The sequence below is a fragment of the Cervus elaphus genome, chromosome 21 (assembly GCF_910594005.1).
Source record: "Cervus elaphus chromosome 21, mCerEla1.1, whole genome shotgun sequence".
Classification (NCBI taxonomy): Eukaryota; Metazoa; Chordata; class Mammalia; order Artiodactyla; family Cervidae; genus Cervus; species Cervus elaphus.
Window position 1 is genome coordinate 5065968 of NC_057835.1, and position 18527 is coordinate 5084494.

The 18527-nt window shown below is 58.0% G+C and overlaps 2 protein-coding genes across 7 annotated transcripts; both read left to right on the plus strand.

Moving 5' to 3' along the window:
• The first annotated feature begins 902 nt into the window (after nucleotides 1-902).
• Nucleotides 903-5292, plus strand: VPS28 (VPS28 subunit of ESCRT-I). Of its 6 annotated transcripts, none has more exons than XM_043879788.1 (11): nucleotides 933-1030; nucleotides 1822-1996; nucleotides 2184-2285; nucleotides 2773-2801; nucleotides 2920-2957; nucleotides 3165-3254; nucleotides 3879-3984; nucleotides 4087-4188; nucleotides 4490-4543; nucleotides 4608-4717; nucleotides 5044-5292. In XM_043879788.1, the coding sequence occupies exons 3-11, from the start codon at nucleotides 2249-2251 to the stop codon at nucleotides 5159-5161; spliced, it is 684 nt and encodes a 227-aa protein (XP_043735723.1). In that variant the 5' UTR covers nucleotides 933-1030; nucleotides 1822-1996; nucleotides 2184-2248; the 3' UTR covers nucleotides 5162-5292. The 6 variants fall into 6 exon arrangements, with proteins under 6 accessions (XP_043735727.1, XP_043735725.1, XP_043735728.1 ...); XM_043879789.1 differs by having other exon boundaries at nucleotides 1822-1989; XM_043879791.1 differs by having other exon boundaries at nucleotides 935-1030; nucleotides 1822-1989; nucleotides 4626-4717.
• Nucleotides 5293-12673: 7381 nt separating this feature from the next.
• Nucleotides 12674-17684, plus strand: SLC39A4 (solute carrier family 39 member 4). The gene is made up of 12 exons (XM_043879621.1): nucleotides 12674-13498; nucleotides 13929-14213; nucleotides 14590-14785; nucleotides 14896-15038; nucleotides 15131-15302; nucleotides 15658-15830; nucleotides 15937-16074; nucleotides 16153-16281; nucleotides 16462-16516; nucleotides 16634-16786; nucleotides 17144-17331; nucleotides 17416-17684. The coding sequence occupies exons 1-12, from the start codon at nucleotides 13115-13117 to the stop codon at nucleotides 17542-17544; spliced, it is 2145 nt and encodes a 714-aa protein (XP_043735556.1). The 5' UTR covers nucleotides 12674-13114; the 3' UTR covers nucleotides 17545-17684.
• The last annotated feature ends 843 nt before the right edge of the window (nucleotides 17685-18527 follow it).

Genomic DNA, 18527 nt, shown 5'->3' on the forward strand with positions numbered 1-18527 from the left:
AGCAGAGGAAGGATTTATTCACAAGGCAGCCAAGTGAGGTGATGAGAGGACAGGTTTCATATTTGCTTCCTCAAAGGCGAGGGGCTTGTGACATTACAGTATAAAGAAGCCGGTTGGAATTCCCTGGTGGTCCAGTGATTAGGACTCCGCACTTTCACTGCCAATGGCCTAGGTTCGATCCTACAAGCCTCAGTAACCACCACCACCACCCCACTCCAAAAAAGCAGGATGGTCTTAGGTGTGGGGAGAGAACCTTGGAGGCAGGGAAGAGGTGAGGTCATCTGTTCTGCAGAGGCACATCTGAATTACTTGCTTCTTCATGGGACACATTAAAAATGGTGGCACATGATGGGGTGAGGCTCTGAAGGCAAGAGGTCATTCACTGGACCCAGGAGCAGGGCCAGTTTTAGCGTCAGACATGCAAGCTTTTGTATCAACAATTAAAGCAAGCTCGATTCGTGAAGACAGGTTACAAATGGAGGGCCTGAGGGAAGGGCTACCCACTCCAGTATTCTGGCCTGGAGAATCCCGTGGGCTGTATATAGTCCGTGAGGCGGCAAACCTTCACACAGTTTACTTGCATTGTTACTTCAGTTTCATATATGTGTGTGTGCACATTCATTTTCAGATTCTTTTCCATTATAGGTTATTACAAGAGACTGAATATAATTCCCCACGCTATACAGTAGGTCCTTGTTTACCGCGGGGTTCTTAACAAGCGGTAAGACAAGCTCTAAGGTTTCTGTTAACCCTGCGGGGCAGTTTCAAGGGAAGAGCTGGCCGCTTAGAGGTCCTCCAGGGGAACGCAAAGCCAACTCTGCAGCTTCCTTCCCTCTCCCAAAGACAGACTCACCCGACGGCTGAGCTCTCAAGAGGCGGGGCGTAGCTAGCGCGCAGGCGCACACAGCGGGGCCTGACGTAGGAGTAGCGCGCGCAGGCGCAGACGGCGGGGCCTGGCGCGCAGGCGCGGGAGTAGACGTCTGACGCGCCCCGCCCCCGCGCCGTCGCTGGGACCTGCGAGGCGGTCCAGGTACTCCGGGCCAGGGACGGGCGGAAAAGGCGGTCTGACTAAAACCCGCGGTCTTCGCCACGCCGCGGAGGGTCCTCTGCGCCCCTGCTCCTCGGTCCGCGTCTTAGAGTTCTGTGTCCCGGGCCCCCGGGTCTCCTGGCTCCGCCCGGGGCTCTGGGGCCGTCTCCCGGGCCTGCGCGCCCGGCGCTTGCTGGGCTTTCTCTGGGAGCTCGCCGCCCTGCTCGTGCAGGGTGACGATGCTCAGCGTGTGGCCGCGGGCCTCCCCTTTCGTGGCTGCTTGGGGTCCCGCTGTAGGGCCACAGCCGAGTCCCTGATTGCTCCTGGCCGTCCCACGGCCTCACGGTTGCTGAGCGGTCTCCGTGTCCCTACCCCGCCCCCGCCGCGCCCTGCTGAACTCACAGCCTCGTCCCGCAGGCCTCATCCCGCCTTTCCGCTGCACTGCCTCCGCGCCGGTCTCGGGGCTCAGCACGGGCTACCTTCCCGCTACCTTGGTTCACCCTCAGCCATTTCCTGTGGGGCGCCACCCACCCGCTCAGTGCCACTGGCTCAGCCTGCCCGTCTGGGCTTCTCCCCTGACCACGCGCCTCTGCAGCATCCTTGGAGCCTAAGGAGCCTCCCAAAGCCCACACGTCCAAGCCGTAGTACACCCACCTACTCTCCACACCTACTCTGTTCACCTTCTTCGTGTCATCTCATCTCACGGTCATGGTGCCTTTGGTCCGAAAATAAGGGTGTCGTTTTTTTACCCATTTTTAAATTCTCCATTGCACCTGGTGGGTCCATCTCCAAAGCACGTCTCAAACTGGCCCCAGCCACTGCATCAGCTTCTCAAGTGGGCAGGGCTCCTGCTTCCACTGTCTGCTCAGCTCACTGCCCATCTGGATCCCCGAGGACTTGTCGCCAATCTTCCAGTGACTTCAGCTCGCTGTGCCAGGATAAGTCCAGACTCCTCTTGGCCTGTGAGTGGTGCGTCCTTTGACAAACCACCACCCCCACACACATCCCCCTCTGCCTCTGTCCTCATCCCCTGGACTGTCCTCACTCAGAAAGTTCACCCCAAGGCCCGTTGGTCTGTTCCTCCAAATTTATTCCTGTGTGAAGACATGCTCGGGGTTGTTTTTTAAGAGGTTGTGTTGTATGTTCTCTTCCCCAGGTGACTCCTCCAGTGGCTGCAGCATCTTCCTCTCTCTCCCGGTCACCTGACTCAGAGCCGGTAGGATGTTTCACGGGATCCCAGCCACTCCTGGCATGGGAGGTGAGTGTGGTGCATGCCGGGCCCAGGGACCCAGAGGGCCAAAGCTTTCAACCTCCGGAGGCCAGGGGTTGCTGGCAGGCTATAAGGTCCGACATGGCAAGGTCCGAGGGGGTAGCCAGGGGCCCAAAGACCTCTTCCAAGTGGGGTCAGCTGGACGTAGAGATGACAGCTGTAGTGTGGCTGGACTTCAGGGTGTCTCAAGTATCCCGGAGTCCCCAAGTCAAGGGGATGGTTGCAAAGCATGTGACAGACATTGTGTGCCCACAACTACATCATAAGCAAGTTGTGGTCACTCAGCTGTAGGGGCAGTAGCTGAGCAACAGGGGTGGAATGGAGCACCAGGCCTGGCGTGCAGCCCCTGGACCCAGAGGCCTGTCCTCTGCTTGGGTCCCCCACAAACTGAGGGGGGCTGGGACTGAAGTTCCTGGGGCCAGGGTGGTGGCCAGGCTCGCTGGGGTGACCTTCCACTCTGCCTGTTCTGTCACAGCCCCTGGAAACAAGCCGGAGCTGTATGAGGTGAGTAGTGGGCACCCTCCTGGTCACATCAGCTGTGATTCTCGTCTGCGTGGTCCTCACTGGGGCCCCGCGGCCTCCTTTGTGCTGCTGGCTGATCCTCCTCCTGGTCTCCTGACAGGAAGTGAAGCTGTACAAGAATGCCCGTGAGCGGGAGAAGTGAGTCCGGCCCCCAGGCTGCCTGCCTCCCCCATCCTGGGGGTCTGCCCAGGGAAACAGATCCCCAGAAGCCTCTGTTCAGGGTGGGGTGAGGAGGCGGCCAGACCAGGAGTTCTGCCTCAGTGGCACCCAGGCAGGGCTGGCAGGTGTGCTCGGGCCCTCGGCTTCCTGCCTGGGCAGCCGCGCCTGAAGTCTGCGCCCCCTCAGGTACGACAACATGGCAGAGCTGTTTGCAGTTGTGAAGACAATGCAGGCCCTGGAGAAGGCATATATCAAGGACTGCGTCACCCCTAATGAGTGAGAGCCCACTTCCCCACACCACTGGCCCACCCTCGGAAGCTCGTCTCTGGCCTCTAGGGCCAGGTGCTCAGTGGGGAGGGAGGCCGGGCAGTCCGGGGGCAGTGCCCACGTGCGGGCAGGGCTGAGCCCAGCTCTCTCCAGGGTTTTGCCCCCACCCCGCTCCCCGGAGCTTCATCAGTGAGAACGCTTTGAAGGGGAGCTGAGGGCTCAGGCAGTCAGTCTGTGGGGAGCTGCTGGCCAGGCCTGGCAGCTCGGAGGTATGTGGGGCCTTTGTCTAGTGCGGTTGTGCCCCCCAGCAGCACTGTGACCTGTCCATGTGGGGGCACAGCCAATACAGCCCAGGAAACAGGCTCTGGGACCTGCGGGGTGCTGCGCTGGGTGCCAACTTGCATAATCCAGGCTGGTCCTCTGTGGCAGCCATATTTGGGGCATTACCCCCCCCACCCCACCTCCTGCACTTTTCAAAGCTTCATCAGGAAGCCTCCCCCCGATGGCTGGTCTCTGGCCCTTCACATCTTGTCCATGCGAGCTGCCCCATGTCTGGAAGGGTGGAGGATAAGCAGGAGGGACCCGGAGGCGCTGGCCTGGCACTGCGGGCAACAGCCTGGCCTCTTCCCCCAGGTACACTGCAGCCTGCTCCCGACTCCTGGTCCAGTATAAGGCGGCCTTCCGGCAGGTCCAGGGCTCAGAAATCAGCTCCATTGATGAATTCTGCCGCAAGTTTCGCGTGAGTGAGCAACTCCTTCACCCCGAGGGACAAGGGCAGGCATGGGGGCCCACAGCTGCGGCCGGGCTGCCCTGTGAGGCCCAGCCGTGATCCCCCCCTCAGCTGGACTGCCCGCTGGCCATGGAGAGGATCAAGGAGGACCGGCCCATCACCATCAAGGATGACAAAGGCAACCTGAACCGCTGCATCGCCGACGTGGTCTCGGTGCGGGCCCTGTGCGCGTGTGCCGAACTGCAGCGGGGGTCTCCGGCATGGGGGCTGGGGGGCCACCCCGAGGCCCCACCCCATCCCAGGCCCACGTGGGACGTGTCCTGCATTCCCACCCAGTAGCCCTCTGGCTGCAGGAATGGGTGCGGGGGCGGGGGGGAGGGCCACGTGACCCTTCAGCTGAGGCAGGCAAGGGGTGGGGTGGGGCGGCCCCAGGCCTCTCTCTGCAGAGGAACCAGGGTGTCGGGGGTCTCAGCCGGCGGTCGAGGTCATCACACGCACACACACTTGCTCCCAGCTCTTTATCACGGTGATGGACAAGCTGCGCCTGGAGATCCGAGCCATGGATGAGGTGCGGCCCTGGGCAGGGGGAAGGGGGAGGTCCAAGGAGCCAGGCTCAGGGGAGCGGGTCCCAGTGGGCGCTGTTCCTTCAGATCCAGCCTGACCTGCGGGAGCTGATGGAGACCATGCACCGCATGAGCCACCTGCCCCCTGACTTTGAGGGCCGCCAGACGGTCAGCCAGTGGTGAGTGCCTGTCGCCTGCCAGCCCCCCAGCTCCACCCCCCCACACTCTAGCCCCAGCCCCCTCTCCTGCGCACACACCCCCTGGGTCTATAGCTATACACACACACACATACACGCATGCACGCATGCTCTGGCCCCATAGGCCCTCCCCCCACACACACACCTGAGGCCTATAGCCCTCCACACACACATATATACATAAACACACACACTCCAGGCCCTACACACACACACACCCCAGGCCCTACACACACACACACCCCAGCCCCATAGCCTGCACCCTCCAGCACCACACACACACAGACACTACACCCTGTGCCCTGCAGGCTGCAGACCCTGAGCGGCATGTCGGCCTCAGATGAGCTGGACGACTCCCAGGTGCGCCAGATGCTCTTCGACCTGGAATCAGCCTATAACGCCTTCAACCGCTTCCTGCACGCCTGAGCCCTGGCCCCCCAGACCCACCTTCCACCTTGGTTCCCACTTCTCCGGACACCTGCTGCCCACGACCACCCGTCTGTGTCTGTTCATGCGTCTGGAGTCCCCTCTTCCCAATAAAGCTGTTTTCTGATCTCTCTGCTGCTGAGGGCACTCCTCCCCCTCCAGCCCTTCCCTGTCTGTCCTCTGGGCCCTGGGAGCAGGCATTGGCCTCCCTGGTGGGCACAGTCTGACAAACAGGCAGCGGTGACTAAATCTGCCAGCCACAGCCACCCCCAGTTGAGAGCAGGAGGCTGTGCTGCCTGGGCTTGGCACTGTGGCCACAGCCCCAGCAGCATCTCTCGGCCCTGGAGACGGGCAGCTGGGGCAGGCTTATGCCTTTGCAGCAGGGCCCGTCCTCGCACAGGCCTCCCTGGAGACCCAGCTGATAGCCGCCAAGGGTGGTCCTCACCCAGCAGCAGAGCCAGTGGACAGCTCGGAACCCCTGGCCTGGCCTTGCCCAACGCCTGGTGGGGAAGCACCCCCTGCTTCCTGTGCCCGTTCCAGGGCCTCAAGCCCGTGCTGTTCACATCCGTGCCCTTCAGGCAGACAGCAGCAAACCAGAGACCAAGGTTCTGGGTGCCAAGGTGGGTTAGTCTCAGCAGCTACGGTGTTGGGACGAGGGGCAAGCCAGAGTTTCACTGTAACATTTTCTTAGTGGTTCTTCATATCTGCCTTCTAAAGGCAACAAGGTAAAGTGTGGTGTTTCAAGGGGGCAGTGAGGGGGTGCGCTACCTGTGGACTCAGCATGAACAGAGGATGAGGGGAATGAGCGGGGCTGCTGGAAAAGGAGGAGAGGGGTGCAGGAAGACGGGCGGGGGTGGGGACTGGCTGGTGAGGGCTTAGGATTGAACCCAGCAGTCCTGGATGCCAGCGAGGCTCTCAGAGCTGTGTGTGTGTGTGTTGGAGGGAGCAGAGCTCACGCGTGTGTGTCCGTGTGTCTGTGTGTGAGAGCAGGGTGGCCGCTGGTGGCTGACCTTGTGAGTGTGGACTGTGCTGTGTGTGGTGCCCACAGTCTCGGCCGCTGGTCCAGAGAACTCAGGAATTGCATTCAGGCTTGAGCTTAGGGAGGCCCGAGGCTCCTTTGGCCCTCAGGGCTCCTCCCAGTGACCTTGGGAGAGTGGGTGGGGCTGAGCCCCAAAGCCCTGCTATCCAGGGAGCCCAAGGGGCAGAGGGCCAGGGAGGGTCCTTGGGGTTTCATTGCCTCCACCCATCTCCAGAACCCTTCTCATGGGCCCCCACTGCTCTCGCCGCCTCCACCTACCATTCTGGATTCTGAAAACTCTAGAGACCTCTAAGTATGAAGAATCAGTTCAGTTTGGTCGCTCAGTCTTGTCCAACTCTTTGCGACCCCCTGGACTTGTTAACTACAAATTGGTGCTTACCAAGAGCCTTGCCAACGACTGAACAACAAAGGCCTTTGCCATCTGCCTCTACAGAGATTGAACCCCATGCTGCTATAGCTGTTGACCTTCAACAACCCCTGAAGGAATTCAGGGTGGAGTGAGGCACTCTGAGCTCCAGGGAATCTGGTGGGACAGCTCTTTAGATAGTTAGATGTTTTTAGAAACAGATTTTATGATCTCAATCCTTGCATCTCCTCACATCTAGAGAAGCACTAAATAAACCCCTTCATGGTGACATCAGATCCTCATGACGAACAAAAAACGTTTTGTAAAGTGAGTGCTTCATGGTATTGAACTCCCCCTTCACCAAAACCTTATTTATTGACTTTCTCCCACTGCCACTTTGGAGCAGTTTCTCAGAGCTGAGATGCTGCCTCCTGGGGTGCAGTCCTCGTTTTACCCCAAATAAAACTTAACTCGCAACTCTCAAGTTGTACATCTTTTTTTTTTTTTTAGTCAACAGACTGCAGCACTCCAGGCCTCCCTGTCTATCACCAACTCCCAGAGTTTACTCAAACCCATGTCCATTGAGTTGGTGATGACGTCTAACCATCTCATCCTCTGTCATCCCCTTCTCCTCCTGCCTTCAATCTTTCCCAGCATCAGGGTCTTTTCCAATGAGTCAGTTCACATCAGGTGGCCAAAGTATTGGAATTTCAGCATCAGTCCTTCCAATGAATATTCAGGACTGATCTCCTTTAGGATGGACCGGTTGGATCTCTTTGCACTCCAAGGGACACTCAAGAGTCTTCAACACCACAGTTCAAAAGCATCAATTCAGCGCTCAGCTTTCTTTGTAGTCCCAACTCGGACATCCATACATGACCACTGGAAAAACCATGGCCTTGACCTTTTTTGGCAAAGTAATGTCTCTGCTTTTTAATATCCTGCCTAGTTTGGTCATAACTTTTCCGAGGAGTAAGTGTCTTTTAATTTCATGGCTGCAGTCACCATCTGCAGTGATTTTGGAGTCCAGAAAAATAAAGTCTGCCGCTGAAATAAAATCTGTCACTGTTTCCCCATCTATTTGCCATGAAGAGATGGGAACGGATGCTATGATCTTACTTTTCTCAATGTTGAGCATTAAGCCAACTTTTTCACTATCCTGTTTCACTTTCATCAAGAGGCTCTTTAGTTCTTCCACTTTCTGCCATAAGGGTGGTGTCATCTGCATATCTGAGGTTATTGATATTTCTCCCGGCAGTCGTGATTCCAGCTTGTGCTTCATCCAGCCCAACGTTTCTCATGATGTACTCCATATAAGTTAAATAAGCAGGGTGACAATATACAGCCTTGGCATACTCCTTTTCCTATTTGGAACCAGTCTATTGTTCCATGTCCAGTTCTAACTGTTGCTTCCTGACCTGCATACAGGTTTCTCAAGAGGCAGGACAGGTGGTCTGGAATTCCCATCTCTTTCAGAATTTTCCAGTTTGTTGTGCTCCACACAGTCAAAGGCTTTGGCATAGTCAATAAAGCAGAAGTAGATGTTTTTCTGGAACTCTCTTGCTTTTTCAATGATTCAACAGATGTTGGCAATCTGATCTCTGGTTCCTCTGTCTTTTCTAAATCCAGCTTGAACATCTGGAAGTTCACGGTCACGTATTGTTGAAGCCTGACTTGGAGAATTTTGAGCATTACTTTACTAGGGTGTGAGATGAGTGCAATTGAGTAGTTTGAGCACTCTTTGAAGAAGGAAAAGGCAACCCACTCCAGTATTCTGGCCTGGAGAATTCCATGGACTGTATAGTCCATTGGGTTGCAAAGAGTCAGACACGACTGAGTGACTTTCACTCACTAGCTCACTTGAGCATTCTTTGGCATTACCTTTCTTTGGGATTGGAATGAAAACTGACCCTTTCCAGCCCTGTGGCCACTGCTGAGTTTTCCAAATTTGCTGACATATTGAGTGCAGCACTTTCACAGCATCATCTTTTAGGATTTGAAATAGCTGAATTGGAATTCCATCACCTCCGCTAGCTTTGTTCGTAGTGGGCCTCCCACTAGACTTCACATTCCAGGATGTCTGGCTCTAGGTGAATGATTGCCGGGAGCCAACACACGAGACCCTACCCATGACAAGGCCATGAGGGAGAAAACCTGACGGGCAAGGCGAGTCAGGTTTTCAGGGGTTTCGAAAAGGCCAGCTCACGAGATCCCACCCATGACAAGGTCACGAGGAGAAAGCCTGACAGGCAAGGCGGATCAGGTTTTCAGGGATTTCGAAAAGCTGCCCCCGTCGCTCACCTTAAAGATGATATCTGTCTTTCTGATGCCTGCCTCAATAGAATACTCCCTAATTTCTGTGACACAGGCAGAAGGCCTTTCCCGATCTCTTCCCAAATAAGAATCAATTTAGAACTTTAATCAATAAGTTTCCCAGGTGGTGGTATTTTATGAGATTATCCAGGGTGAAAGGAATGTTTTAATTTAAACTCCTTTGCTGGTAGTTTGTTAGCCAAATGCATTTATGCCCTTGGTACTAATACACATGATTGCTTATAATATCCTAATCATAAAATAGCATAAAGAACCTGATTATATAAAAGCCCTAATAGACATAGAGCATTTTTGAGGGGTGAAGGAGTCCTATTAGAAAACATAAGAAAAATTATTCTAAAGGTGGTTATTGGGTTGACGTTTGCTTGCTGTGTTTTGCTCGCTGTGTTTTTGCTTTTAATGTGCTATGGTTGTGTTATAGAAACCATTGTTAATATAGTTAAAGATCTAGAGAAATAAGAACTTAGCCCTAGTGTGGTAACAATGAGATGGTTGCTAATTGTCAGCCAGGAATGCTAGGCAGAGGCTGCCTCACTGAAGCCGCAGAGTCTGTGTGGGGTAAACTTCTTAGATAAATGCAACTGACAACTTCTGCAGAAGGATTAATTTTTGTGTTAACAAGGTTATCCTTCTACTCTGTACTGTTGCCCTATGAGACTGCTATTTTTCAGTTAAGGTCACCAGAGAAACAGAAAATAGGTTTACATTCACCTGACTTGCATAAAATGTTAATAGGCCCCAAGGCCAGACGATAATGTACAAGACCCTCATAAACAAAGAAGTATGCAGAGAACACCCTGGTTTCGTCTATCTCTCTCTCTCTCTCTCTCTCTCTCTCTCTCTCTCTCTCGCTCGCTCGCTCTCTCCCCGATGCTGTTCATCCTGAGGGTATCCCCTGGATCCTGCTGAGGTTGGACCCCGGCAAATGATCACACCATCATGACTTTCTGGGTCATGAAGATTTTTTGGGGTACTTCTTTTGTGTATTCTTGCTACCTCTTCTTAATATCTTCTGCTACTGTTAGGTCCATAGCATTTCTGTCCATCTTTGCATGAAATGTCCCCTTGGTATCTCTAATTTTCTTGAAGAGCTCTCTAGTCTTTCCCATTCTATTGTTTTCCTCTATTTCTTTGTACTGATCACTGAGGAAGGCTTTCTTATTTCTCCTTGCTGTTCTTTGGAACTCTGCATTCAAATGGGTTTATCTTTCCTTTTCTCCTTTGCTTTTTGCTTCTTTTCTTTTCACAGCTATTTGTAAGGCCTCCTCAAACAACCATTTTGCCCCCCATTTCTTGGGGATGGTCTTGATCCCTGTCTCCTGTATAATGTCACGAACCTCCATCCATAGTTCATCAGGCACTTTCTCTATCAGATCTAGTCCCTTAAATCTACTTCTCACTTCCACTGTATAATCGTAAGGGATTTGATTTAGGTCATACCTGAATTGTCTAGTGGTTTTCCCTACTTTCTTCATTTTTAAGTCTGAATTTGGCAATAAGGAGTTCTTGATCTGAGCCACAGTCAGCTCCTGGTCTTGTGAACCTGGAATGTTAGGTCCATGAATCAAGGCAAATTGGAAGTGGTCAAACAGGAAATGGCAAGAGTGAACGTTGACATTTTAGGAATCAGTGAACTAAAATGGACTGGAATGTGTGAATTTAACTCAGATGACCATTGTATCTACTACTGTGGGCAAGAATCCCTTAGAAGAAATGGAGTAGCCCTCATAGTCAACTAGAGTCCAAAATGCAGTACTTGGATGCAATCTCAAAAATGACAGAATGCTCTCTGTTCATTTCCAAGGCAAACCATTCAATATTACAGTAATTCAAGCCTATGCCCCAACCAATAATGCTGAAGAAGCTGAAGTTGAACAGTTCTATGAAGACCTACAAGACCCTATAGAACTAACACTCAAAAAAAGATATCCTTTTCATTATAGGGGACTGGAATGCAACAGTAGAAAGTCAAGAAACACCTGGAGTAACAGGCACATTTTGGCCTTGGAGTACAGAAAGAAGCAGGGCAAAGGCTAATAGACTTTTGCCAAGAGAACACACTGGTCATAGCAAACACCCTCTTCCAACAACACAAGAGAAAACTACACATGGACATCACCAGATGGTCAACACCGAAATCTGATTGATTATATTCTTTGCAGCCAAAGACGGAGAATGATGATCCAGACCATATTTAAAAAATGTCTAGAGCACATTTTATCTCCACCCAGGGATGGGCTCTAGGGCTGCTGTGAATATCATGCAGTGAACAAAGGCGTCTGGTGCTTGCTGGATGGGCTGATGCAGGAGGGACCTGGGGGTCTGCCCAGCACTGGGGGCGGGGCGGGGATAGGCAGGTATGCAGGGAAGCTGCTGACAAGCTCTGGCAGCCCTGGGCTAGGAAGGAGGGGCTGGGGCAGACATGAAGCAGAGAAATGTGGGCCCGCACAGACGGGCGCTGAGGTCCGGGGGCCTGCTGGTGGGGTCAGGCCTGCACATGGGACCTGGGGGGCTGACCAGATGTCTGAGCTGAGACCTTTTCCCTGAAGCTATCCAGGCCTGAAGAGTGCAGGATGAGGTGGGCTCAGCTCCAGCCGGCCCAATGGCCGTGGCAAGGTGGGGTAGGAAAAGGGATACTTTGAGCCCATGGACTTCACAACTGTGTGAGGGGGACTCGAATCTTTCCAGCTTCCTTCCTCATTGAACCGGAGGTCCAGGAACCCTCAGGCTCTTCCCAAGCCCACCACTTCCCCATACCCCCTCAGAGCCCACCAAGGTCACCCTGCGGTGTTGGAGGGGCAGGACTGCGCCCATGGCTCCTGCTTGGCCAGGTGCCCTGGCCGGGGCGGCATGGAACGCTGGGACAGAGTCCCGAGGCCTGGGCTCCCAGCTCCCTTGGAGCTTCTCCTCCCCCACCCCAACCACACCCCACAGGGTCAGTCAGGGGTCTGTCCAATCAGGTATGGAAGGGGCCACCTAACACTCCCTCTAGAAGGCAAGGCTGCCCCGAGACCTGCCTGGGCAGAGGCGACTGGCTCCCTGGGGTCTGCCCCTTTCCCCAGATTGCCAACTAGGCAGAGATAAGGCCTAGGGGTTCAAAGGCCAGAGTGGGAGCCCGCAGGGAGGGGCAGGGCTGGGAGCCACACTTCTCCCCACCCCGGAGCCCCTTCTGGGGTGGAGTGCCCAGTGCCTGGGGCAGAGGCCTGGCTCCTGTTCCTGTCTGTTTATGTGGGGCTTTGGCCATTTCCTGGGGATTTTCCCTGGAGGCCACAGAGGGAGAGTGACTCAGTACCTTATCTCAGTTCCCTCTGATTCTGTTGTGGAATCTGGAGTCAAAAACACACCTCGGAGGTCACTCAAGAGAGTGGAATACAGTTTATTACGCCAGCGGGTCCAACAGGAATCAGTTCCCAACAAGGAGCTCTCCAGTGGGGTGGGGGACAGGCCCAGTGGTCTCCTGGAACCTCTGGCCCAGATGCCTTTGGCCTGGGGACAGCCCCTAGCAAGAGGGCCACCGGAAGCAACCCTGGACAGAAACCGAGTCCCCGTAAAACCAAGTTCCTCTGCCAAGTCTATGCTTAAGCTCTCTACCCAAAATGTTATTCCCTTTTTTGTCCAACACCTGTTCTCAAGATTGAGAAGTTAAAAAAGGGGGGGGCGGGGATGGAAACTGAACTCCACCTTGTAGGGCCCTTCCCAGTAAAATCCTTTCCAGGTCCTCCATTTCTCCTTGCAGAAGACAGGCTTCCTTCAGTCCCCTAAGACCTCTCCTGAATTCCAAAGGTCAGGTTCAAATAGCTGCTAATCTGGGAAGGGCGGGACACAGAAACCAAGGAGGGTGGTTTAGAAACTACAGCCTTGGGGCAGGGTCTCAGGAGCTTTTCTGCCAGGACTAAGGTCCCAGCCTAACAAGGGAGCCCAGGGCAATACCGCTACCTCTCCACCAACCAATTATGAGAAAGCCCTCTCCCCAAATTCTGCCTATTGCAGACTCCCCCCAAAGCCATCCAGAGATTTAAGGGATTTTGGACAGGAGTCACCTGTTCTTGCTCGGCACCACAATAAACCTTCCTCTGCTGCAAGCTTCAACCTCACCATGTGTCATGCACACAGACTTGCATTCAGTAACAAGACCCTTGAAGGAGCTGAGGGGTGAGCCAGGCCCGTCCACCCAGGGACCCCACCTCACTCCCCTGGGCAATAGCCCTGGGCTCAGGGAGGACCTGCCACTGGAATGGTTAACCCACAGCAACACCTCTGCCAGCCAATCACAGGGCCCCACAGGAAATGCCTGGAGAGCCTTGCCAGGCGGGCCGTCCCGGCCCAGCCCCAGTCCCACATCAGGCAGCTCCTGCGGCCCGCAGCCACCCAGGCGAGCACGGCCTACCCTGAGCTCAGGGCACCGGGCAGCTGCAGCATGGCACTCCTGGGCCAGCCCGGGCTGGGTCTGCTGCTGGCTGTGCTGGCCGCGCTGGTGGCGTCGGGGACAGCGACCCCCCCTGCTCGTCTGCTGACCCTGCTGTCCTCGGGCCAGGGCGCTCTGGACCGTGTGGCGCTGGGCGGCCTGTTAAATACACTGGCGGACCGTGTGCACTGTGCCGACGGGCCGTGTGGAAAGGTAACACCCCCAACCAACGGGTCCTCCGGTCCGGCCCCAGCCCAAGCCCGCCGCTCCACCCCGAGGCCGAGGCTGGCTGCAAAGGGCCCGGGCAAACTCCAGGAGGCGGGCCGCACAGTGGCCTGACGCCGGGCCCTGCCCCCAGGCCCAAGCCCACCTTCCTCTTCTCCCTTTCAGAGCCCCTTGCCCTCCCTGGGGAGGGGTGGTACAGCTCTGGGATCCCACGGCTGCCCCCACCCTGTCAGCGCCCCCTTCTCCCCAGCCCAAAACTGGCAATGGCTCCAGGCAGAAACCTCCCTGGGATGGGGCGACCCCCTGTGGGTATGCCCGCCTGTCATGGGGGAGTGTGGGGGCCTGTGAGCGAGCGGACGGTGGACAGGAAGGTGGCAGCCCTCGTGTGTGGCCCCCGCCCTCCCGCCTGTGCCAACAGTGCCTGTCTGTGGACGACGCCCTGGCTCTGGGCAGGCCTGAGCAGCCCGGGGCCCCCTCGGGCCCAGCCCTGGAGCCCAGGCACATCGCCCGCCTCAGTGCCGCCGCTACCCTCTACCTCAGCGACCCGGCAGGCACCTGCACCGAGGTCCAGGCTGGCCGCTTGGCTGCCCGCGCCGATCAGCTCCTGGTCCTGCTCGAGAGCCCTCAAGCCCTGAGCCCGGCCCTGACCAGGCTGCTGCAGCGGATCCAGGCCCACGCTGCTGGCCAGCCCGCTCCTCAGCAGGTGGGCGCCTGGGCCAGCTGCCCAGAGGCACTGGGGGAAGAGGGTCCCCAAGAGGGCCTGAGAGAAGGGGGACCACTCGGGTGGCGCTGGGCCTCAGCACCTTTCTGGGTGCTCGGGGGACCCTGGGCTGGGGGGTCACAAGTGGAAGCTCACCACTGAGCCAGGCAGGGCTGCGGGCACCCCGAGAGGGTCCTGATCCTCGACGGGGCTGAGAAAGCTCCTGGGGCTCCAAGGAAGAGCCCAGACGAGGCGGGGCCAGGAAGGGGATGGCTGTGGTGCCCGGGGTTCAGCAGAGTCCGGGGGCACCAGAGGCACAGCGGAGCGAGAGGCCAGTGTGGCTGCGCTGCTCGAGACACTGAGGCCGGCTCCTCCCCAGGCCTGTGTGGACCTGCCTCAGCTGCTGGCGGAGGCGGCAGGGGTGGGGGCTCCCGGCAGCCCCGGCCCGGTGCTGGCTGCCCTGCTGGACCATGTCAGGAGCGGCGCCTGCTTCCATGCCCTGCCAACTCCCCAGTACTTCGTGGACTTCGTGTTCCGGCAGCACAGCAGCGAGAACCCCAACATCACCCTGGACGGTGAGGCCTGAGCTGGGCTACAGGCCAGGGAGCACCCTGAACCCCAGCATGCGCGCCCCTGGGGAGTGCAAGGCTGGAGCCCACAAACTCGGATTTTCACCTCCTACCAGAGCTGGCGGCCTTGATGGAGCGCCTAGGGCTGGGCGGAGCGACGGATACCCACGACAGCCACAGCGAAGACAGTCCTCTGGGAAAGGGCCAGGGCCCTGTGCTCCTTGCCGCCCCCAACAGCAGTGCCAGCGCATGGGACACGGTGAGCCATCCATGTGCCCGAGTCCTGGAGAGAGGTGGGGGCCCATGGACCACTCAGGGCCCTGAACACCAGATCTGTTACCCCCGCCCTAGCTGTGCCTGAGTGCTCGAGACGTCATGGCTGTGTACGGAATGTCTGAGCAGGCCGGGGTGACGCCGGACGACTGGGCCCGACTGAGCCCGGCTCTGCTCCAGCAGCAACTCAGCGGGGCCTGCGCCCCTCAGCCCACGCTCCCCACCCAGGACCGGCTCAACCAGGCCGAGAGTGAGTGTTCACCCTACTCCCTAGCTGCGCCTGCACAGCAGTGCACAAGGGGCTGGCAGCATGGAGATGGAACCAAAAAGGGAGGAGAAATTAGCCGCTGGGCTGCAGCGAGCCGGGGCCAGGGCTGGCAGACCAGGCAGTGGGATGGAGGGGCAACAGAGAAGGGGGTACTGCAAGGGAAGAGGATGGGGGCTTGAGGCCAGGGGCCAGTAGGAAGCCAAGGCCAGGACTGCACCCGACCGGCTGCAACCTTGGAAGGGGGCTCCTGCTCCTCCCAGACTCGATCTGGACGCCCCTCCCAGGAAAGCAAGGGGCCACGGTTGGGAGGGAGGCGCTTACTGTCCTCCCTGTCCAGGGTACCTGTACGGCTCCCTGGCCACGCTGCTGACCTGCCTGTGCTCCCTCTTCGGGCTCGTGCTCCTCAGCTGTGCCAGATGTAGCACCACGTCCCACTACGTCATCCAGGTCTTCCTGAGCATGGCTGTGGGCGCGCTCACCGGTGACGCCCTCCTGCACTTGATGCCTAAGGTTGCCCCAGCCCGCCAGGGCCCTCCCTGACCCCTCTACCCGCCTCTCTGGGAGGAGGAGGTCCCAAGGCACCGGGTCCAGTGTCCTCTGCCCACCCCCCCACCAGGTGCTGGGGCTGCACGCCCATGACGGGGAGGACCCTGGTTTCCAGCCCACCTGGCACCTCCTAGCTGTGCTGGGTGGGCTCTATGCCTTCTTCCTGTTCGAGAGCCTCTTCAACCTCTTGCTGCCCCTGGACCCTGAGGTCAGGTGCTTGGGGGCTGGACGTGGTGCGGGGAGGGGTGAGGGAGGCTCGGTGGATCCTGAGCCGCTGTCCCCGCAGGACCCAAAGGATGGGGCCTGCAGTCATGGCCACAGTCACGGCGGCCACAGCCATGGCATGTCCCTGCAGCTGGCGCCCAGCAACCTCCGGCAGCCGAAGCAGCTCCACGAGGGCTCTCGCGCAGACCTGGTGAGCCCGCCCTGCCCTGCGTCTCCCCCCGCGGCGGAGCCCTGACTGTGCTTCCAGTCACCCCTCCAGGGCTTCCGCCCCTGGCCTGATCTGGGGACTTGGCTCCGCGCGTGCCTCCTCCACCTTCCCGCCCTGAGCCTAATCTACACGGCCCGCCCCCCGACCCGGTCTCCCCTCCAGGTGGAGGAGGAGAGCCCCGAGCTGCTGAGCCCGGAGCCCCGGAGACTGAGCCCAGGTGAGCCCTGAGGGAGGCCCCGGACCGTTGGGGGTCAGAGTCTCGGTTCGCGGCGCAGGCACGGGGGCGGAGGAGCGGACCAGGGTAGACGCTCACCCACGCCCGCCGCGCCCGCAGAGCTGAGACTGCTGCCCTACGTGATCACGCTGGGCGACGCGGTGCACAACTTCGCCGACGGGCTGGCAGTGGGAGCCGCCTTTCTGTCCTCCTGGAAGACGGGGCTGGCCACCTCGCTGGCCGTGTTCTGCCACGAGGTGCCCCACGAGTTGGGTGAGCCTTGCGGAGTTCCCGCCGGCCGGGGGCGGCGCCTGCCCGCAGCGGGGGTCTGGGTGTGGCAGGTCGGCAGCGCAGTTGGGCGGGACTGTCGGGGAGTGGGCGCGGCCCTCGACCTGACCCCAGCCCCGCCCGCGCCTCTTGGCTCAGACAGTAAAGAATCCGCCTGCCGTGCAGGATACCCGGGTTCTATCCCTGGGTCGGGAAGATCCCCTGGAGAAGGGAATGGCAATCCACTCCAGTACTCTTGCCTGGAGAATCCCATGAACAGAGGGGCCTGGGGGGCTACGGTCCATGGGGTCTCAAGAATCGGACACGACGGAGAGACTAAACCACCCCCACCGTCCGCCCCAGGGGACTTCGCAGCCCTGCTGCACGCGGGGCTGTCGGTGCGCCGCGCGCTGCTCCTGAACTTGGCCTCGGCGGTCACGGCCTTCATCGGCCTCTACGTTGCGCTCGCGGCCGGCGTAGGCGAAGACGGCGAGACCTGGATCCTGGCGGTGGCCGCCGGCCTCTTCCTCTACGTGGCGCTCTGCGACATGGTCAGAGCCGGGCGGTCTGGGGCTGCCCCGGGCGGGCGCTAGGCGGGCGCTCTGAGCCGGCCCTGACCCAGGCCCCGTCCTTAGCTCCCGGCCATGCTGAACCTGCGCGACCAGCGGCCCTGGCTCCTCTTCTTGCTCCACAACGTTGGCCTGCTGGGCGGCTGGACCGTCCTGCTGCTGCTGTCGCTTTATGAGGATAACATCGCCTTCTGAGAGCTTCTGCCCCCTCGGCCCTTGGCTCTGCCTCCTGACCCTGGGCTCTAGCAGCCCTTCAGATGGGATATCTTCCGGATCGCCCCAGACCCTCCCCTGCGCCCCAGTTCACAGCTTCAATAAATGCTCTTGTCCTTGGAGCCCAGTCTGCTCGCCTCATCTCGCCTCCCCAGGAGAGGAGGGTTTCCCACCAAGAAAGGTCGACAGGGGGGGCGGCCTCTCCCCACAGCAGTGCCTGGTGCCTGAGGGGGAGTCAGGACAGTTGAGCTCAGGGCCCTCCAAGAAACCAGCCTCAGACCCGCGTCTGTGATGTATGTGAAGTGAAGCCCAGAGAAGTGGGTCCAGGGCTCGGGCACCAGGTAGGACCTGGTGTCCACTCAGGACTGCAACCTCCCGCCCCCGACCCTCCTCCTCGCTTCCTGCCCGCCTGCTGCAGCTCTTCCCAAGATGGAGCTGCTTCAGTGCCTCTGGCTCTCTCCACCCTGGGCCCCATTCTCCCACAGACACATGGCACATTGTGAGGGCGTGTACCATGTGCCAGGCTGAGTCTGAGGGTTCTGTGGTCGCTGAGCTGTTTAGCCGTCACAGTTGCCCTGTGACATGAGTGCCATGACTGCCCGTCTGACTCGGACAAGGAGGGCTAGTGTCCTGGCCACGGCCCCAGCTTTGCCCACTCCCTCCTCTAGCACATCCTCGGGGTGGCTATGGCTAGTTGATTTTTTTTGGTTTGTATAGTTTTGGCTGTACTGGGTCTTTGTCACAGCGAAGCTCCATCCTTCGTTGCTGCTCAGGCTTTTCTCCAGTTGTGGGGATCATGGGCCGCTCTCCAGTTGCTGTGTGTGTGCTTCTCATTGTGGTGGATTCTCTTGTTGAGAAGTATGGACTCTAGGACACTTGGGCTTCAGTATTTGCAGCACGTGGGCTCAGCCTTTGTGGCTCCCAGGCTAAATAGTTGTGGCGCACAGGCTTAGTAGCTCTGCAGC

Coding starts and splice junctions, on each gene's coding strand:
- VPS28 (XM_043879790.1), top strand. CDS start 2,249: ATGTTTCACGGGATCCCAGCCACTCCTGGCATGGGAG. Junction 2,802..2,919: donor ACAAGCCGGAGCTGTATGAG/GTGAGTAGTGGG, acceptor GTCTCCTGACAG/GAAGTGAAGCTGTACAAGAA. Junction 3,255..3,878: donor GACTGCGTCACCCCTAATGA/GTGAGAGCCCAC, acceptor CTCTTCCCCCAG/GTACACTGCAGCCTGCTCCC.
- SLC39A4 (XM_043879621.1), top strand. CDS start 13,115: ATGGTTAACCCACAGCAACACCTCTGCCAGCCAATCACAGGGCCCCAC. Junction 14,214..14,589: donor GCCAGCCCGCTCCTCAGCAG/GTGGGCGCCTGG, acceptor GCTCCTCCCCAG/GCCTGTGTGGACCTGCCTCA. Junction 16,282..16,461: donor AGGGCTCTCGCGCAGACCTG/GTGAGCCCGCCC, acceptor TCTCCCCTCCAG/GTGGAGGAGGAGAGCCCCGA.